The sequence below is a fragment of the Marmota flaviventris genome, chromosome 6 (assembly GCF_047511675.1).
Source record: "Marmota flaviventris isolate mMarFla1 chromosome 6, mMarFla1.hap1, whole genome shotgun sequence".
Classification (NCBI taxonomy): Eukaryota; Metazoa; Chordata; class Mammalia; order Rodentia; family Sciuridae; genus Marmota; species Marmota flaviventris.
Genome location: NC_092503.1, coordinates 114,015,649 through 114,034,949, shown reverse-complemented (window position 1 = coordinate 114,034,949; position 19,301 = coordinate 114,015,649). Strand labels below are relative to the sequence as shown.

At 37.7% G+C, this 19,301-nt stretch overlaps 1 protein-coding gene across 1 annotated transcript in view; it reads right to left on the bottom strand.

The window, feature by feature from the left end:
• The window catches only part of Kif6 (kinesin family member 6), a 380,879-nt gene extending 361,851 nt beyond the window's left edge, over window positions 1-19,028 (bottom strand). The window contains 3 exon segments of the mRNA XM_027943549.2: window positions 8,761-8,835; window positions 14,500-14,609; window positions 18,956-19,028. Of these exon segments, the coding sequence (XP_027799350.2) occupies window positions 8,761-8,835; window positions 14,500-14,609; window positions 18,956-19,021 (251 nt within the window). The 5' untranslated portion in view covers window positions 19,022-19,028.
• Window positions 19,029-19,301: the final 273 nt, after the last annotated feature.

The window sequence follows — 19,301 nt, the reverse complement described above, 5'->3', positions numbered from 1 at the left end:
CTTTTAGGTAAGATATACATAATTAGCTATACTGGAAAATTGGAATTCTGCAGATTTGGAGATGCATGTGATAAGACCTCATAAAGATCTAGAGTTTAAAGTTTTACTTCCTAAATCTTTAAGTGCAATTGACACTCCAGAATGATGTACCATACTGGCTTATAGCTTTAGGTATTCTCTGATAGACTACCACACATTTCAGAGATCAATGTACTTACAATCTGAGAAGCGTGACAACAGATTAAAATATAAGACAAACAACAAATTCTTTTATATACTGCAATACCATACATACTTGTGGACTTGCTAAATTTATCTTTATAAGATATTCATCCAAAAATCAATGAAAAATTTCATGTGATAAAAGGGAGTTTTAACCTGTTACCAATAAACATAGGATATGTTTCAGAAAAATCAATATTAGGAAGGGAAAGCATGATGAAGTATGTCCTAGAGGAGATGTACTAAATAATAAATAACCATAAAGATTCTTTTACTTAATTTCTAATGATGTAAAGTAAAAGCTTTACAACTTCTTTCCATCCATATAGTATGCAATATATCTCTGATTTGGACATGGTAGGAAAAGGTAAATCTAAATTAGTAAGATTTTTGAATTGTAGAATTTTAGAAAGAAATGTGATTACCTTATTTAGCTTTGATTGTATACAACAACTAAAAGTAAGCTAGGATATATTAACCAATAGAATAACGTTATCAGCCTGGCTCAGGTGGCTGTATTTTATACTGGGAAGGTGTTCCTGAAGGCTGGCCTTCCTGAAGAGTAGTAGGCATTTCCTTTTAACATCTAAATGGCACAGTTTCTATTCCTGGGCTTGCTAAATTATGTAATTCTTTAAAATTGATTTTCACTTTTATAGAAATAAATATTAATTCAAATACCATATATAAATGACACTTCAATAATATTTTATGTTTTACCATTTCAAAGTTACACAACTCAAGTTTTCATAAAATGTGAACATATGTGAGAATATATATACATATTTAAAGTCAATGAAAAAAGTGATTTCCTCTCCAGGCTCTTAATTTAACATATTAATTTCCTTAGTAACTCCCTCGTTCAGACATGAATCAAAGAAAAGTATGAATCTGCCTCATTCATCTATCAGCTGTTGCAGCACACATTTCTGCAGAGCAGGAGCTTGGATGGATGACAATAACCAGGGCCCAACACCAAGGGGGAAAGAGGGCCTCCCACCCAGCGTGTAATCCAGGCCCACAGCACATCTCTTCCCCACAGACTGGAGGGGAAGGCAGAGAGAACAGAAATGGCATCCTCCGACAGACACCAGCACTCTTGGATGACAGACATGAGCCCCTCACTAAGTAACCAAACAGGTGAAGGGAAGTCTGCACCAGGAAAGAAACCACCAAACTCAACAGTGAAGAACACACACATAAACAAAAAGCAGAGAGAAAAATATCAATGTTTCAAAAGAAGATAATCATCCTCTCCAAAAAGAAAGGAAGGATACCACTTCCATAAGCAAAATTAGAATTTTTAATTTTCTAGAAATAAAAAATGAGGTTGTGAAAATAAAGAACTTAGAAGTAGGTGATACAGAAGAATGTCTGTGACTGAAAAGCAAATCGCCATGCCAAAAGTCAGAGCTGACAGATTCTTCTAGAATTCAGAACTAAAGGACAGAGTAATGGGAATGAAAAAAGGATAATGGTAATATCTGAAGGACAGAGGTGGTAGTTTTGAATTGGACATTCCAGAAAGAAGGGAGATAAGAAAGATTATTTAAAGATTAGAGATTTTTTTAATCATCAAAGAAATTATAAATGTGTTGGCCCTTAAGTTTGAATATGAAGGTTTTGGAATAAAATCGCAGAAAGAAAGATGAGGATACATGAAAAGATACCCATACCTAGAGTCACTGGTATGAAATTTCAAAAAAATAAAGGGAAAAATTCCTAAAAGCAGCTAGAAAGTAAAAACAGTTATTTATAAAAACAAATAAGAACCAGATTGACATTGACATTGACATCTTTTCAACAACACTACATTCAAAGAGATAATGGAAACCAATTAGGATCTCTGCAGATTTCTCAACCCAGACCCTAAAAGCTAGAATCCTAGAATAACATACCAAGCTCTGAAAGAAAATGGATGCCAACCAAGAATCTACATCCAGTAAAATTAAGCGTTAGATTTGATGGTGAAATAAAAACCTTCCATGATAAACAAAAGTTAAAGGTTTACAACTAGAAAGCCTGCACTACAGAACATTCCATGAGGAGGAAATGAAAAACAACAATGAAAATCAGCAAAAGGAGGTATTACACTAAAGGAAAAACCAATAAAAGGAAACCAAGTTAAGTTAAATACCAAAAATAAACAAAAATGGCTGGGAATACAAATAATGTCTCAATAATAACCCTGAATATCAATGGCTTAAACTCACCAATCGACTGGCAGATTGGATTTTTTAAAAAGACCCAACAATATGCTGCCTTCAAGAGACTCATCTCATAGGAAAAGACATCCACAGATTGAAAGTGATGGACTGCAGAAATAAGCAGGGGTTTCCATCATCACATCAAATAAAGTAGACTTAGAGCCAAAGTTAATCAAAAGAAATAAAAAAGAACATTTCATACTGTTTAAGGGAACCATACAACAATAAGACATATAACAATTATAAATATATATGCCCCAAACAATGGAGCATCTGCGTTCATCAAACTCTTGCCAAGTTCAAGAGTCAAACAGATGACAACATAATGATTCAACACACTTCTTTCACCATTTGATAGATCTTCCAAACAAAAGCTGAACAAAGAAACTATAGAAGTCAATAAAACAATTAATAACTTAGACTTAACTGACATATTTAGAATATTTCATCCATCAATGAGCGAATATACTTTCTTCTCAGCAGCACATGGATCCTTCTATAAAATAGACCATGTATTATGCCTGAAAGCAACTCTTAACAAATACAAAAAATTAGAGAGACTACCCTGCATTCTATCATATCATAATGGAATGAAATTAAAAATCAATGATAAAATAAAAAATAGAAGCTACTCCAACATCTGGAGACTAAATAATATGCTATTGAATGAACAATGGATTGCAGAAGACATCAAAGAAAAGATTAAAAAATTCTTAGAGATAAATGAGAATACTGATACAACATATCAAAATTTCTGGAACACTATGAAGGCAGTACAAAGAAGAAAGTTCATTGCATGGAGTTCATTTCTTAAGAAAAAGTCAACAAATAAATGACCTAACTTTACATCTCAAAGCCCTAGAAAAAGAAGAACAAATCAACACCAAAAGCAGTAGAAGATGGGAAATAGTTAAAAACAGAGCTCAAATCAATGAAATTGAAACAAAAGAAACAACTGAAGAAATTGACAAAACAAAAAGTTGGTTCTTCTAAAAAAATAAATAAAATTGACAAACCCTTAGCCATGCTAACAAAGAAACAGAGAAAACTCAAATCACTAACATACATGATGAAAAAGGAAATATCATTACAGAAATACAGAAGATAATTAGAAATTATTTTGAAAACTTGCACTCCAATAAAATAGAGAATATCAAAGGCATTGACAAATTTCTAGAGGCATATGAGTTGCCCAAATTGAATCAGGATGATATACACAATTTAAACAGATCAATCTAAAGCAAGGAAATAGAAGACACTATTAGAAGCCTACCAACCAAGAAAGCCCAGGACCAGATGGATATACAGCTGGGTTCTACAAGACCTATAAAGAAGAATTAATACCTATACTCTACAAATTATTTCATGAAGTAGAAAAACAGGGAGCATTTCCAAACTCATTCTATGAGGCCAATATAACCCTGAGTCCAAAACCAGATACACACATATCAAAGAAAGAAAACTTCAGACCAATATCTCTAATGAACATAGATGCAAAATTTCTCAGTAAAATTCTGGCAAATCAAATACAAAAACATATCAAAAAGATTGTGCACCATGATCAAGTAGGATTCATCCCAGGGATGCAAGGTTGGTTCAACATATGGAAATCAATAAATGTAATTCATCACATCAACAGACTTAAAGATAAGAATCTTATGATCATCTCAATAGATGCAGAAAAAGCATTTGACAAAATGTAGAATCCCTTCATGTTCAAAACACTAGAAAAACTAGGGATAATAGGAATATATCTCAATATTGTAAAAGCTACCTATTCTAAGCCCAAGGCCAGCATCATTCTAAATGGAGAAAAATTGAAAGCATTCAATTTTATCAAAGTAGAGGGATATAAAATCAACACCCATAAATCAAAAGCATTTCTGTACATCAGTGACAAATCCCCTGAAAGAAACTAGGAAAACTACCACATTTAAAATAGCCTAAAAAAATACTTGGGAATCAACAAAAGATGTGAAAGGCTTCTACAATGAAAATTACAGAATGCTAAAGAAAGAAATTAAAGAAGAGCTTAAAAGATGGAAAGATCTTCCTTGTTCTTGAATAGGCAGAATTAATATTGTCAAAATGACCATACTACCAAAAGCACTATACAGATTTAATAAAATTTCAATTAAAGTCCCAATGAAATTCCTCATAGAAATAGAAAAAACAATCATGAAATCCATCTGGAAAAATAAGAGACCCAGAATAGCCAAAGCAATCCTTAGCAAGAAGAGTGAAGCTGGTGGCATCACTATACCAGACCTTAAACCATACTAAAGGGCAACAGTAACAAAAACAGCATGGTATTGGCACCAAAATAGATTTGTAGACCACTGGTACAGAATAGAGGACACAGTTACAAACCCACATAAATACAGTTATCTCATACTAGACAAAGGCGCCAAAAACATATATTGGAGAAAAGACAGCCTGTTCAACAAATGGTGCTGGGAGAACTAGAATCCATATGCAGCAAAATGAAATTAAGCCCCTATCTCTCACCATGCATAAAACTCAACTCAAAGTGGATCAAGGACCTAGGAATTAGACCAGAGACTTTGTATCTAATAGAAGAAAAAGTGGGCCCAAATCTTCATCATGTTGGATTAGGCTCAGACTTCCTTAACAAGACTCCTATAGTGCAAGAAATAAAGGGGAGAGAGGGGAGGGGAGGGGGAAGGGAGGGGGCACGGGGTGGGGAGGTAGGAAAGATGGTGGAATGAGATGGACATCATTACCCTAAATACATGTATGAAGACATGAATGGTGTGAGTCTACTTTGTGTACAACCAGAGACATGAAAATTGTGCTCTATATGTGGACTATGAATTGAAATGCATTCTGCTGTTCTGTATTACAAATTAGAATAAATAAATAATTTTTTAAAAAAGAGACAATGGAGCAATATCTTCAGAGTTCTGAGAGGAAAGGACTTATTATGTACACCTCTAATGCACTAATAAAAATATCAGGCTTTATTTTGACATGATGAAAATAATTTGCTCCAATTCAGTTCCTAGTACTTCCTCTTTCCTTTACCCCTCCCTCCCCTTGTTCCCTTTCCTCTACTCTTCTGGTCTTCTATTTATTTAGAGTCTTCTTTTAAATTAGTGCACTACAGATACACATAAAGCTAAAAACTCACTTGGTACTAGTCACATACGTACATGGGACAGTTTGGCTGGTTTCTTTCCACTGTTCCTCCCACTTCTGGTCCCTCCTCCCTCCCCTTTAATCCTCTTCTTCAACTCCACTGACATCTCCTCTCTTTTCACGGGATTTCCCCTGCCTTCCTCCATTCCCCTTTCCCCTGTTTTTGGTCTTCCACATATGAGAGAAAACATTCAACCCTTGACTTTCTGGGTTTGACTTATTTCACATACCCACTCAAACTGCCACTGAATTGTGAAATGAAATGAAATGCTTTGGCAAGTTCCCAAAAGTTTTTTGAGGATAATTACCAAAAAGAAATTGAAGAAACAGACATGAGTACAGGGAACACTGATGAGCAAACAGGTAAACTTAGAGATAAATTTACATAATTGTTTATAATAAGATGATTAATAAGAATTCAGAAGGAAAAATCCCTTGATCTCCAAACTGGACGTAGTCGGGGCAGGAGATGCAGAGGAAGAGTGTGCCAAGGTCCTAGTGGGAGAGGCAGGAGGGCATGTGGGGAGAATGGGGTGGGGCAGGAACATGAAGTTTAGATATTGAGAAGATTCCTATAGGTTTAAAGATCCTAATTTAAACTAGAGGGGTTAATACACAGTGAACACCTGGAAGGAGAAAATGAAAACAGCAACGATGAAGAGCACGGTCAAACCAATGGGAGGCAAGAAAAGAAAAATATATATGTACAATAAATGGAAAAATTTAGAGAAGAAAGAGCTTCAAACAATGTTAGAGGAATTAAAATAAGTAAATTAAAGTAGCCTGTTAAAGATCAGGAACACTATGTTGGCTAAAGAGGAAAAGGTGAGCTATATTTTGTCAATCAGATTCACAACCTGAACACAAAATGTCACAAAGCAATTGAATGATAGAGAAATATAAATCAGACCAAGATTAGTAGGAAAAAAAATTGGAGCACAAAGAGTTTCAGGAAAATGGAATATAGGATGAAAAATAATAAAAAGGACAAAGAGGATATTTCCTATGGATAGAATGCTCTATTCCTACTGATATGACCCTCTAGGACCAACTTGAGCTACCTGATCACAATTCTTGCCTGACATTTTTGAAATCTTGTCATTAGAGTTGGGTGTCCTTGTCAAGTTAATGAACAAAACAAAGCCACTGCTTTCATGGAGATTTTGTTCTGGAAGAAGCAGGTGGGCACACACACACACACACACACACACACACACTAATAATCAAACTATATGGAATGTCAGTGGTAATAAGTGCTAAGTGTTGAAAGGAAGCGTTGCAGGGGTGTCATTTTAAATGGGGTAGCCAAGGAAGAGTTCACCAGGAAAATGGTCAAAGACTTTCCAGTTGCTGAGGAAGGAACCATACAGACTTCTGAGGGAAGAGAATTTCAGGCAGGGGGGACAGCAAGAGCAAATGGTCACTGAATATAAAGTTAAATAAATTAACTATGGAGGGGCTAGTGAGGTAAGTGGGAAATCAGGAGTGTAGCATCAGAAGCCAAGTGAAGACGGTGGAATAATGAACTGTGTCAAAACAGCAGGTGTGCCAAAGAGCAGGGGGACTGACAAAGGCCATGATTAAATTTAGCAAACAGAAGCCACAGCTGACTGTGACAAAAACAATCTCAGGGGAGCACTGGGAACCCAAATCTAAGAACTGGGCGTAAGAGAGAAAATGGAATAGCGAATACAGTCAACCATTTCAAATGGATTTGCCATAAAGAAAAGCTGAGGAGAGGGCAGGGCCTGGAGCAGGCGGTGGGATCAAGGTGGGAGAGAGTCAAGAGTGGGAGGGAGAAGACCTGGGCATCCACGAAACAAATGAGGTTCCCTCCAGAATAATATTAGGAAGTTTCAAAATAAACATGAGAGCAGCCACCTGAGAAATCGCCTAACACAAATGATTACTGAAAGGAAGGGAATTTAGAAATGCTTGAGATTTAATCAAGGAAACCAGATCTAAAGAGGATTGTGTTATAACTGGATTGTGTTATAACTGAAAGAAAGCCTACACAATTGTACTTTACCCATGAAGGAAGACAGGACTAAAAGACAAGGACTCAGTTTGAGCAAGATTCATAATAGGAGTTTGAGAGACAAAGTAAAGCAATGTATTTCCAGCAATGTTTACACAAAGAGGATACTGATGAGTGAAATTGAATTTGGGTGCATTTATAGATATATTTTTCATCTTAATTGTAAAGATGGATGTGTTGGGGGGTTATTAGGTCATTAGGATTATCCATGTGATTTCAGGATCAGAAAGCAACCTTATTAGTGGAGTTTTCCATGTAGATTCCCTACAAGAAGACAGCGTACTTATCAGGGGGCTTGAGTGTCTAATCCCAAGGGGATTTAGCCAAGCTATATTAACAAATTGTCATTCTGATTTATTCTGTATTTTCATGAGAGTTTGGTTCTAGTAGTCAGAAGCCTGGAACTGTCTGGATATATAAAAGCAAATGGACCAAGCTTTGAAATGACCCTGAGGTAGAGTAGAGCCAGTCATTAGTAGGCCTCTCAAATGCCAGCCATAAACCAGGCGAGGCGGTACACGCCTGTAACCCCAGCAGCTTGGGAAGCTGAGGCAGCAGGATTGGGAGTTCAAAGCCAGCCTCAGCAACTTAGCAAGGCCCTGAGCAACTTAGCAAGGCCTGGGCAACTCAGCAAGACCCCGTCTCTAAATAAAAAATAAAAAAGGCTGGGGATGTGGCTCAGTGGTTAAGCACCCGGGCTTCAATCCCTGGTACAAAAAAAAGATAAAAAATGCCACACATACCTTATTCCTTGTCCATCTAACCATATGCTTGAAATATTGAACTAAGGAAGGGGCACTGGAGTAACAACTAGAAAACGATCTAGGTCTCTGCCACCACTAGCCTGGCAACCCCATCTGGTGAGTGCCATCCATTCCTGTGGTCCTCAGTTCACACTGTCTTTGCAAATGGGAGTAACAATAGCTATTCTATCACAATGATTTGTTTTGAGGCTCAGAATTTAAGTCTAAAACAAATGGCTATATGAACAGAAGATATTAATGCTGTCATCATTACATGCCCTAAAGCCTGAGTGTATAATTGGTATACTGAAGCACATTACCACAATTATCCGAGAATTGAAGACAAGATGAAAAACCACGAACCCACTGAAGAAAATCTGGGAAATCCTACCTCTCAGCAACTGGTTTGGCAATGTTTTCAAAAATGATCTCTTGCTTTGCATCTTGATCAAAAATCCTCTGAAATCTGCAATGTGAAAGTGGTAATTATTTAAATGCTGTGCCTTCAAACACTATTGGATTAATAAATCTTGTTTTTCTAAAGCTTTGTAAGTGACCCCACATTTACATCATCAGGCTTACCTAACTTAACACAATGTTTGTCCTGTAGTTCCACCACACTGTGCTCTTGTACTCCTGTATACAAATGGTGGGTAAACAGTATTGCTTTGACAAGATCTGCACAATAAATCCCTCTGAAAAGCTGCAGCAGCTTTGAACCAAATAATAAACTGTGTGTTTTTTAGCTCTCAAGAGGGACAGTGTCTACAATTGGCATCAAATTCAAATTCAGATAACTGCATGAAATGGAAACCCAAGAACAGGATGTAAACAGCCAAAGAACTTCTGATGTCTGACCTGTGAGAAAATGAGGGCAACTGTGAATTGTATCATTATTGAATTTAATTTTAAAATTAAATTGAACTGAAGTTTATGTTTCACTAATTAGGTACTAAAATCCAGTATCAACAATGTCAATTCTCAAGATGGCGTTGTTTCATTTTATTGACCAAGATTCAAAAGTCAAAAAGTAAACTAAGATATATCTGTTCTGCAAAGAGAAGTCTTTATTAAATTGGCAGTGACCGGGGAATGGGAGATGGTGTGGTGTCAGTTTCACTCTTCTCCGGTGCCACTCTGATGAGTACAGGATTGCAAGCACAGTGGAATAATTTGAGTAGGAGACACATCTATTCTTTTGCAGTGAAGTGAGGTACTACCAGCATGTATAGCCCCCATGAAAACATCGCAATAATGAGAAGAGGGAGGCGGGCTGGGAGGGGGGACAGAGAGACCAACCAAAATGTTAGCAAAGGGTGAATCTCCCACAAAGAGTATATGAATGTTGACTGGGTTGTTCTTCTACCTTATATATTTAAATTTTTTCGAAATAAAAGTTGTAGAGATGAGAACTTTAAAGCAAAAATTTTAAAATAGACACTTTGAGGACATCCTAAGCAACTCTCGGGGAGACACAGGAACTTCTGGACTACATGCCTGTGTACTCAAGTAAATTGGCATGTGTTCAATCCAAGTGGAGACTATAGGTGACATGCAAACCTGTTTCCACTGCTGGGAACTGCAGAAGAGTGTCTAGAGATGGAAATATAAAACCGGAAATATAAAACGTTAAGAAATTTGTCTTTATTGCAGGAACCTCTGGTCTACATTAAATTTAAAGGATCCCTATAGCTGAACCACATTTGTTTTTGAAAAGTAAATAATGAACTACACAAGGAGATATTCTAAGGCATTTCTCAGGCAAGGTGATTTTAGACAGCAGTCTTTACTGTTCAATGTGCTCAGACCACTCCTCAAAACCTGGCAGGTGTAAAACAGCTTTAGATATGAGCACCAGCATTATAGAGAGGTCGACATAACACAGGTCTCCCTATGCTCTTCAGAGCATGGTCCACTAGGACATCTTAGTACAGACCCCTAGTGGTGCCTGTGAAGAGACGGGTGGTACAGAAAGCTAGCTGGATTCTTTTATCAGGCTGATGACTGATGAATCAATCAGCCATTCTTGACCAAACATCCTTACATAATAGGAACTATGTCTACTACTACGTAATCAAGAAATGGCAGGAGTTTTAAAGAAGACATTGAATCAAACACAGAATGCACTATAAAAGATATATTTTGTAAAATAATTAATTATGGTATATTCATTTACTAATCTATTTGTTTCACAAATATATACTGAGTGTCTATGTACCAAGCATTTTTAATGAGCTTTAGGTGAGAAGTTACCTATAAAACACAGTGAATTCCTTGGGAAAACATGACATTCTCCACTATTTACAATAGCAGATGGTAGAATCATAAGCAATTCAGAGCCCTCTGTTTATTGGCCCGCCCCATTTTAGAATGAGGATTTTGGCATCAAACTTTATAATAAGTCATTAATTGTACATTAAGGATAAAATAGTATTATCCCAAATATTTTATTTTTTCTGACATGGTGGCATAGCAATCTAAAAAGGCATTTTGATCAGCTATTTTCTGAAAACAATTCAAGAGCAAAACAGAATCACAGAATTAGGAGAGATTTTATCAGTTCTGTGTAATTGCTTATGAGGAAGAAGTTTAGATCCACAGAGATGAAGTAGTTACTCATGGTCCTAAAGCCCATCAGTAACATGCCTTGAGACACAACTGGAGATACCTGATTTCTAGGAGGTCCTTTCATTTATTAAGATGTTAGGTAGGATTTTTCTGAACTCCATTTCAAACTCAGCAAATACTGATCTTTTTGTACCCCAAACCATTCTTCCTGCAATCTTCCTCACCCCCCACCCCAACTCCATCTTTCTAAATGCTGAGTCCAAAATCCTTCAGGCACCCTTGACTCTTTCTCTTTCTATTGCACTCTATATTCAATCTACTAACAAATTTTACCAGCTCTGACCTCCAAAATACATCCATAATCCAATTACGGTCATCACTTGGTATCCTTGGGGAACTGATTCCAGGGCCCCCATGGATACCAAAATCCAAAGATATTCACATCCCTTATATAAGCTGACATAGTATTTGCATATAATCTATGCACATACTCCCCTATACTTTAAATCATCTCTAGATTACTTAGAATGTGTAATATAATGTAAATGCTGTGTAAATAGTCGTTAACTATATTGTTTAGGGAAAAAAAAACCAAGAAAAAAGTCTGTGTGTGCTCAATATGCCCTTTTTTGTTTGTTTGTTTTCCCAATATTTTCAGTCCACAGGTGTTTGGATTTGTGTATCAGAACTGAAGAACTGCAGATATAGAAGGCACACTGTATTTCTTAACATTTCCACCCTGGCCCAAGATACCATAAATTCTAGTCTGGTTTTCCTTACAGTCTGTTTTCCATGTATCAAGAGTGATCCTGCTAAAACTTAGGTGAGATCATTTCATTCTTTTGCTCAAAACCTTCCCTCACCATGCTCACCATGACTCACAGGGCTCTATATAATCTGCTCGCTCTGTGCTCCTCAACTTCTCTTCTCCCCCTTAGCCCCCTTGCTCACTGCACTCCAGCCCCCCAGATCCCCTTCCTGTGTCCATCCCCCTGCAGAGACATTGCTCATGCTATTCCCTTGGCCTGGAATTCTCATCCCTCAGCTATTTGCATGGCTGGTTTCCTCACCTCTCTTTCCTGCCTTACTCTTCTTCGTGGCACTTAACAATTTCTGACATGCATTTATTAATTTGCTTGTCTGTCTCCTCCCACTAAAATATAAGCTCCAGAAGAACAGCAGCTTTGGTGCATGTTCCCTCCTGTATTCCTAGCAGTGAACACAGCATATGGTGGGTAGTCAATAAATATTTATTGATTGAATGAGTTTTCTTAGGAGAAAACAGCCTTCAAAATGCTTAAATATTTATCACTGAATATATGTAAAAGTTGAATATTTTATTCTATCTTAAATATTAAAACCAATATTTAAATTCAGAGATCTAAAATATAGGCAAATGGTGCTCTTTCAATAAATATATGTTTAAATGCCCTGTTTCTATATAATGCAAAGAATACTTTAGAAAAGGTCCATAGATAAAGATATGATCAGTTGTTTTTTTAATACCTTTATTTTTATTTATTTGTTTTTAATGTGGTGCTGAAGATCAGACCCAGTGCTTCAGGCATGCTAGGCAACTGCTCTACCATTGAGCCATAACCTCAGCCCTGATCAGTTGTTCTTTTTTTTTTTTTTTAAAGAGAGAGAGAATTTTTTTTAATATTTATTTTTTAGTCTTCGGCGGACACAACATCCCTGTTTGTATGTGGTGCTGAGGATCAAACCCAGGCCGCACGCATGCCAGGTGAGCGCGCCACCGCTTGAGCCACATCCCCAGCCCTGATCAGTTGTTCTTAAAATAATGGGATCATGCTGAATCAAATGTTTCAACAAAGTGTTGCTTTATAGAGATTGGCTTAGACCAGCTACCAACTGCCATGAAGTCATAGCTATTTAGATGTGTAGCAGGCTTACATCTTCTAGAAGAATGCCCCTTCTGCAAAAGTCAATCATGTATCATAGGATGCTTCTTAAAGGAGCTAATGAAAGGCAACAGGGATCTCATAAGACAAGGCAAGGTCCACCTCACTACAGAACCATGTGTTAGCAATCCTGCTTGTACTTGCTGTAAAAGGAGACAAATGAAGAAGATGGGCTGGGTGTGGAAAGAGACATATATTAAAGAGACAAAATGTACAGATACAAAGATCAAGGAGAATTCTCTATGAGCCAAAAAATAAGAGCGAATAAGAACCTGAAAAAGAGAGGAGCTGGGGGTGTAGCTTAGTGGTGGTGAGTGTGTGCTTAGCATATATGTGGCCCTGGGTTCAATCCCCAGCACTGAAAAAGACAGAAAAGGCAAGGGGAAGCATGGGTGGGGGATGGAGAGAGAGACAGACAGACACAGAGACAAACAAAACTTTAAAGTGTCTGGGACAGTTTTGTCCAAAGGCCAGGGCAGGATAGTCTCAAAACAGTCTAGAGATAGATGCAAGTGAGTAATTAGGATTCCTTCAGTTAAGTCTAGAAATCTACCACCAAAATTTGAGTTAGAGATCACATATGCATTTAACTTGAGCTCAAACTTCTCCAGAAATCAAAGGTGGTGATCAAAAGAAATGGCTTAATCTGAAATTTGAGAATAAAGACAGTGTGAAATATATATCCATAATCCTCCCAAATTCAAAGACTGGCTACTATAAAAGTATTCAGACCAAAGGCACTGTGATTATCCACGGGTGGCCCATTGGTACTTTCCACCCAGACACTATGATTCAGCACTGCCCAAAAGGAATATAATGTAATCCATAAATGTGAGCATATATGTAACTTAAAATGTTCTAGGAGCTTGGCTTTTGAAAAAAGTAAAACAAAATAGGTGAAAATAATTACAGTAGTATATTTTAACACAATACAGCTAAAATTTTATCATTACAATATATAATAGATATGAAAAACTTCTTAACATAGTTTATATTCTCTTTTTCTTTCACATATTGAGCTTTCAAAAAGCCTTCATGTATTTTATACTTTACAAGACAATCTTTTTTGTGTGTGTGTGTGTGTGTGTGGTACTGGGGATCAAACCTAGAGTCTTGTGCATGTAAGGCAAGCACTCTACCAACTGAGCCATATTAGCAGCCCTGACATCTAATTGTTGACTAACACATTTCAAGAGCTCTAGAGCCACATGTGGCTTATGGCTATTATACTGGACAACATGGTTATCAAGTGTATGTATGTGCATATGCAATCTGTGTATCATATTTTAAAGAAGGCTTACCTAAACAGTACACAAGATTATACCTAAAGGTCTTATCTTGAAAAAAGTTTAGTTGTTCATTGGAATTTCCTATAAGTGCTAAACCACAGCAGGCTGAGTATAGAAAAGATAACATCAGATAAAGAAAGGCTGAAATCCTGGAATATAATCTCAGATAAAGAAATATATCCTCTTTCAACCTTAAGCACAGCAGTGAACTTGAGATCCTCCTCCAAATGAGACAGCCATACTACTTTTTCCACAAGAAATGGGGCTAATGAGTTCACAGTGAATATTAATGCAGGACAAAAGCTAGTCCAATAATGAAAAAGGAATGAAGTAAAAGAAAGATAAACTTACATAAATTTGTAGCTTTCTCGCTTATTATTCACAAATCCATCTGCCAAATCACGAGGTATGATAATTTCCAAGCTAGGTGTTAAATTTTCATCATCATCTATGGAATAAATCTGTAAATATAAGAATAAATATAAAATGGTGAAATCACAGCTTGAACTATGACTGTGTTATTATGACTTGCATAATAATGGTATAAAATTGTACTTTTAAGATAAAATGTCATGGACAGGGAGATAGTTCAGTGGCAAAGTGTCTGCCTTGCATTCAAAAAGCCCTGGGTTCGACCCCCCAGTTCCAAGGGAAAAAAAAAGATAAAATGTCAAAACAGTATAATTTTCCTCATTGAAATGTGTGCACTCAAACAAATATATGGAACAGAACAAGAGGTAAAACCTGAATCAATGCTATATGAAAACTCAGATCAGGGGCTGGGGATGTGGCTCAAGCGGTAGCGCGCTCGCCTGGCATGCGTGCGGCCTGGGTTCGATCCTCAGCACCACATACAAACAAAGGTGTTGTTTCCGCCAAAAACTAAAAATAAATAAATAAATATTAAAAAAAAAAAAAAATTCAGATCAGCTGGGCGCAGTGGCTGAGGCAGTAGCATCTTAAGTTCAAAGCCAGCCTCATCAACAGCAAGGCACTGAGCAACTCAGTGAGACCCTGTCTCTAAATAAAATACAAAAACAGGGCTAGGGATGTGGCTCAGTGGATGAGTGCCCCTGAGTCAATCCCCAATACCAAAAAACAAACAAACAAAACAAAACAAAAACTCAGATCATCTCTGAATGATCTAAACACTCAAATTTGAGAATGTGAATGTTTCTGTTGTTGTCACTGAAAACTAATAGCCCTGAAAGCAACATATAATCTAAATACTGCTTTGGTATTTATCAAAAATAACATTTTACTATAACCAATAAACATTTCTGAGTATTTACAAACTACTAGACACAGATAAAAGAATGAGAGTAATCTGAGCCTTCTCACAGAGCTGTGAGAATGCTCAAATTTAAGTTATGTTCAAAGAAGCCCAAGTTTCCATAAAATATATTCAGACATTTGATAAGACATGGGGCTTCAGAAGATACATGTACTTCATGTCTTTGATGTCATTTTCAACCCAGCCCAGCCACTAATTGGCAAGTGACCTGGGAGAAATCACTTAGCCTCTCTAAGCTGATATGGAAATGGAGGTCTTAATCAAAGCCCTACAACTGTAACCTTCTCTGTTTCTCTTCTCGGTTACCTACTTCTTTATTTATTGGCCAGGAAACCAAGACTCAAGCCTATAAAGAAATCATGTGGAAGAAGGAAAAGCATAATATTTAGTGTCCAAACACTGAGCTCAATTTACCAGCTGTGTGATCTGCCACCACTTTCAGAATCAAGGTTCCTTGTACATAAAGCAAATGAGAAAAACAGAATTGCCTCCCTTACAAGATTGCTGGGGGCACCAAATGATGTAATAGAAATGGAAGTATTTTGTAATGCACCATAAAAAAATCATTCATTAGATTTAGAGGATTTTTTTTAAAAAAAGGTCTTTCACCAAGAAATAAATTTTTTTCTAACAGGCAATACTTCCTATTTAAGACCCATTTAGATGCTTGATTATGGGAGGAAAGTCATATTCCTAAGCAAGTAAACGTCCCCCTGAACCTCCAAAAGTATGAATAATTTCCTAAGTGGATTTTTATTGAAACCTCTCATTTAAAATGTGAACACTTCAGGTACAAAAGTGGCTTTGTAAAATAAAATTGTAGAAAGTTCGGGAACCAGGTTCAAGGCTTTCTGGCTAGATTTTCTCAAGAGGCATTCAAAGTATGTCCTGTAGAGCACTACACTACCAAATCTCCCTCCCCGCCAAAAACAGTTTAATAACTGCAGGTAAATGAAGGGAGTGTGTGAAACACCAAACATGCAAAAGTGAGGAGTGGCATGCATTTTAAAAAATCGATTTCTACCTGTTCTCAGCAGGTAGAAAAAAAAACAAAAAAACTGATGGGTAGGAACAATGGCTCCTTGCTATCCGCCCCCCTTTACTCCTAAGCCAATCTTGAGTCATTAAGAAAAGTAGGAAAACTTAGTCTAATATACTGGCTTTCTACACTTAGTCATAAAAATATTTATTATCTGAGATAGGCTAGTTATTGTTTAGAAGACAGAACAAATGCAAGGATAAATATGAAAATGTGTTTGAAATGTACAAAGCACTGTAGAAATGGAAAGTGCTGCCATTGCTAAAATTATCAGATCCATACAATATATCTTCTTTATTAGTCTACAAATTATTATAATTTAATATATGTCTTAAGGAATAGGATTAATATACAGCCTTTGAATCATTCTTGGTTTAATATTACAAATAGCATTTTTTTAAAGAGAGAGAGAATTTTTTAATATTTATTTTTTAGTTATCGGCAGACACAACATCTTTGTGTGTATGTGGTGCTGAGGATCAAACCTGGGCCACAGGCATGCCAGGCGAGCGCGCTACCGCTTGAGCCACATCCCCAGCCCTACAAATAGCATTTGTAGTCAGAGAAATAATCATACAATCTTTTGTAGACAAAAAGATCCAGTGCTAAAATATGGAGTTTCTAAAGGAAAATAGGAATATACTAACTCTGTATTTATTCATTCCCATTCTTTTTGTGAATGTGGCATGTAACATTTCAAAGAATCTGATATCATGAAATGCAACACGGCACCTAAAGGTACCTCTGGAGGATCAAGTAATCCCCTTCTTAGACTCATCTAAGAAGTGGGAAAGGAGGCACATTAAAAGAGCCAAACCCTGCATTTTAAGAAAAGAGAAAGTTAGGGGTTGCTGATGTGGCTGAGTGATAGAGCACATGCCTGGTAGAGACAGACAGAAAGATAGCAATATTAAATCCAGGCCTCTCCATCAATTTCCCAACCTTACTCATCTTTTCATTTTGCCAGAGCATCTGCTTTTGACTGCAAAATCTCTGTAAACTCAATGCTTTTAGTCAAGACTCTGTGGGTAGATGTTGCATACAATATACTTTTTACATGCGTTTTATATGCACTTTAAGAAAATCTTTGTGTAGGTGATTGTAAAAGGAGGGAATAAATGGGAAGATACTATGGTTCTTTCCATACTGCTTTATATCTTTAACAAAATATTCTTTGAGTCTTCTTATGCATCTTTTGCTTAATGTACTCGTCAAGAAAAAGAGTTATCATCATCATGATGATAAACATTGATTTCTCCTTGTTTTAAATACATAAGTTATATGAGGCAAATGCAAAGTTATTAGTTACTATGATGTTATACACACACACACACACACATACACACACACACAATATAGATATGGGGTGGAAATAAAACATACATAATATACCTACTCTAAGAACTCACAAGTATGACTCAAGTTGCCCTTGCCTAAATTCTCACTCTGGGAATGATTTTTTTTTTTTTTTTTTCCTGCCTGAAACAGGAATAGCTAGCTTGGGGGGGGTGGGGGGTGGGGCTGGAATCCTTAATTAAAATCACAGTTCTGCAACTCACCAGCTGGATACTCTGGTCACATTACTTAATCCAAGAGACTCAGTTTCCTCATTAAAATGAGGGAAATGACACCCACCTTGCAGGGTTCTTGAAAGGATCAAAAAATGCAGATTAAGCCCGGGTCAAGTAGCAATTTCTCAAGACCTGGTAAGAATGCCTATATTCTCCTCTAGGCAAAGAAAACACTATTTTGAAACATATAAGAAGATTACAAAGTATCTCTGCTCAGAGCCAAGGTTAATGCCTTACTTAACATTCTTTGTAATCTGAATTAGCACACTAGAGAAAGCACCTAGTAAATACTCATAGATGTTTTCTGAATGAAGCATATATGTGTATTCTGTGTGTCAGGATGCTTAAATATACCTACAATGAATATACATCAAAATCACGTCTTTGTTGCAGAATGACAATATAGAAAAGAAATTCCTGAGGGCCCACTGACTGCAAAGTATTAAATAAGTGTATGCTTTGTGTATCTGTCTATATTTGTATCATTTCAGACATTTAGAAGCATGCATCTCTTACACATATTTTGCCCCAGTGGGAAAACACGTTTCAGTGTACCTGTGTGTATGGAGTTGTGACAGTTTCCCTGAAAGGTGCGGTAAATGCCGGGGTATGACTGAGGCGCAGTCTCTGGGAGTGCGCAAACAGGCGAGCCTGCCCTGCGTGGGCACTTGAGCTCTGTGCCCGGTTTGCGGCCGCAGGGCTGTGAGGGGTGGAAATGGACTGGGTGACTGTCGCCCCTCACCGCGTGCAGCGGCAACTGCGTGGCCGCAGGGGCTCTCGGTCAGTGCGTGCGGGATTCCCGGCCGCACCCGCGCCCTGGCCGAGCCCTCTCCCGGGGCCGGACCCTCACGTGCCCCACACCCGCGGCCTGGAGGCCCCACCGCGCTGGCGCCCCCGCCGTACCCCTGATTGCTGCTTCCGAGCAGGGGGCTTTACCCTCGCGAAAATCTGGATCGTCTGCTTCACCATCTCTTCCCTGGCTCTGCACTGACCCTTGACCTCTTTCAGGCCTTAGCTTCCAAAACTTGTTACTCCCACCACCTCCAGCTCCCCTCAGCCTTAGCAACAGTAACTAGGAACACTACCCAACGAGCACCGCGGCATCCAGAACCCCGCCTCCTCTCCCTAATTGGTCGCAGACCTGGAGGGACGGCCCTAAGGGAGAGGTTGAGGGGTGGAGTTGGGGCGGGGTCGAGAGGAGAGCAGTGCGCTTGCGCGTGGGCAGGGCTCTGGGGACGGTGGTTAGAAG